General features: G+C 38.6%; 1 protein-coding gene across 1 annotated transcript; it reads right to left on the bottom strand.

Annotated features, from left to right (window-relative positions):
• Positions 1-1,320: 1,320 nt before the first annotated feature.
• Positions 1,321-2,172, bottom strand: LOC105818365 (olfactory receptor 502). The gene has a single exon (XM_012654326.1). The coding sequence runs from the start codon at positions 2,170-2,172 to the stop codon at positions 1,321-1,323; it is 852 nt and encodes a 283-aa protein (XP_012509780.1).
• Between the last annotated feature and the right edge of the window lie 36 nt (positions 2,173-2,208).

Genomic DNA, 2,208 nt, shown 5'->3' with positions numbered 1-2,208 from the left:
ATTGAGATAATTCATGTGTGACATCAATGATTTATTCTTAGAAAGGGTAAACTGTAATGGTGTGATTGACTAAGAATATGGTTTTGTTCAACTCTTTACAGATTGAGACTCTTGAAGAAGAAAAAATAACTTATTCTGAAAAATTACCCTCAAAGTAAATGTGAGAATGAATATGTCTAACATATCTTTCCTTGTCCTTGTATAATATACTTAATTCATAGCCAAGGGAACATTTTTTGTAATGCTAATCCATTATTCAAATCTAATTTCCTAATTCAGTCTATATTTTTAATCACTCATATTCCCATGTCCCCAGTTCTCAAGTTCCTATCTGATTGATAATTAGTCCCTAAAAATAATAACTGGTTAATTATTGTTTCAAGCAGCACTTCAGGAAGAAAGTATATGTGTATGTGTGTGTGTGTGTGTATGTGTGTGTGTGTGTGTGTGTATGTGTTTAGAATATGAATATTGGAAGGATTTGAAAAATATGCAAGATATTTATTCAATAAAGATAGTTACTTTTCAGTTTTCAACTTCCATTCTACATAGATTCACCCTATAATCATCCATATCAATTGTTTTGAATAGGATGTGGTCCTTCACCCCAGGAAAAGTAGCAAGTGTGAAAAAAAGATATCAAGAATGACTCTACATTTTATGGCCTAATTGGATGAATAGATACCTCCTTTATTAATACTGGGAACAAAGGGGCAGAAGTAGGTATGACAGTTGGATGGGGAGAGAAAAAATCAATAATTGTCTTTTGATGAATTTTCAGTGCTGTCATAAACATTCTTGAGGACTCAAAGTTGCAAGTAGATGTTCACCTGTGGATGGATTGTCTTGGAAAGAGCATCGTGAATCATTAGAAAAGCAAATGGAGACATACAGTGAAGAAGAGGGAAGCAGGATGAACTGCTGGGCAGGATCGGAGGTACCTAGGGAAGGCACCCACACGGGAGGAAGGGACAGAAGAGAGAATCGGGGACTCCACATTCACCCCACAGAGTGTAGAGAACAACTCTTGTAGTAGAAAACAGCTTTTAGAAAAAATGCGAATAAAATTTGAAAGGATTTTAAGCAGATTAAGTATTTTTTCATGTGAAACAATGTTTTCCTAGTTATAAATTTAATTTAATTTTATGAAACATGGCCCACTGATTTACTATTTGTTCTGAAAATCTACCCCTTATGTTTACTAAAAGGCTCCACACTGAGTAATGAACAGATATATTTTGACCACAGACACTCAATTTCCTATTACTATTTTATTAATGAAACATTATTATAAAAATTCCTACAAAATAAAAGACGTCACTAAGAAAATATTTTTCTCCCAAGCTCTCTCTTCAGAGCCCCCTTGATCTCCTTGTTCCTCAGACTGTAGATGAGGGGGTTCAACATGGGGATCACCACCATGTAGAACACAGACACCACCTTGTTCTGGTCAGTCGAGTAGCTGGACTTGGGCATCATATAAATGAATGTAATGGTCCCATAGAACAGAGTGACTGCAGTGAGGTGGGAGGTGCAGGTGGAGAAGGCCTTGTGGCGACCCTCGCTGGAGCGCATCTTCAGGATGGTGATGAGGGTGTAGATGTAGGAGACGGCTATGACAATCACGGTGACCACAATGACTAAGCTAGCAGAAAATGAGGGGACTGCGATGTGGACACTGGTATGAAAACAGGAGAGTTCAACTAAAGGAGCAAAATCACAGAAAAAATGATTGACTTGATTTGGTCCACAGAAGGATAAAGAAAAGAAGGAAAAGGTAAAGGAGGAAGCATTAAGAAAACCACCTATATAAGCCCCTATGAGTAACTGGACACAAACTTGTGTAGACATTTTCGTTGAATAAAGCAGCGGATTGCAGATTGCCACAAAGCGGTCATATGCCATAGCAGCAAGAAGGAAGCATTCTACTGTCCCGAAGAAAGCAGCTGAACCAAGCTGGGTGGCGCATCCAAGGTAGGAGATTGTATTTCTTTCCACCAGGAAGTTTACAAGCATGTTGGGGGTGACAGTAGATGAATAGCCTATGTCAGCAGATGCCAGGTGGCTCAGAAAAAAATACATAGGGTGATGGAGCTGAGAGGAGATTCTGATTAGAATGATTGTGCTGAGGTTGCCAGAGATGGTCACCAGGTAGATGCACAGGATGATCATGAAGAGGATGACTCGAAGGACTGGATCATCTGTTAA

Source organism: Propithecus coquereli, unplaced genomic scaffold (assembly GCF_000956105.1).
Source record: "Propithecus coquereli isolate 6110/MARCELLA unplaced genomic scaffold, Pcoq_1.0 Scaffold44, whole genome shotgun sequence".
Taxonomy (NCBI): Eukaryota; Metazoa; Chordata; class Mammalia; order Primates; family Indriidae; genus Propithecus; species Propithecus coquereli.
This window is presented reverse-complemented; position numbering and strand designations above follow the sequence as displayed.

What these genes read in the sequence shown, in the direction of transcription:
- LOC105818365 (XM_012654326.1), bottom strand. Translation starts at nt 2,172, where the DNA reads ATGATCATCCTGTGCATCTACCTGGTGACCATCTCTGGCAACCTCAGC.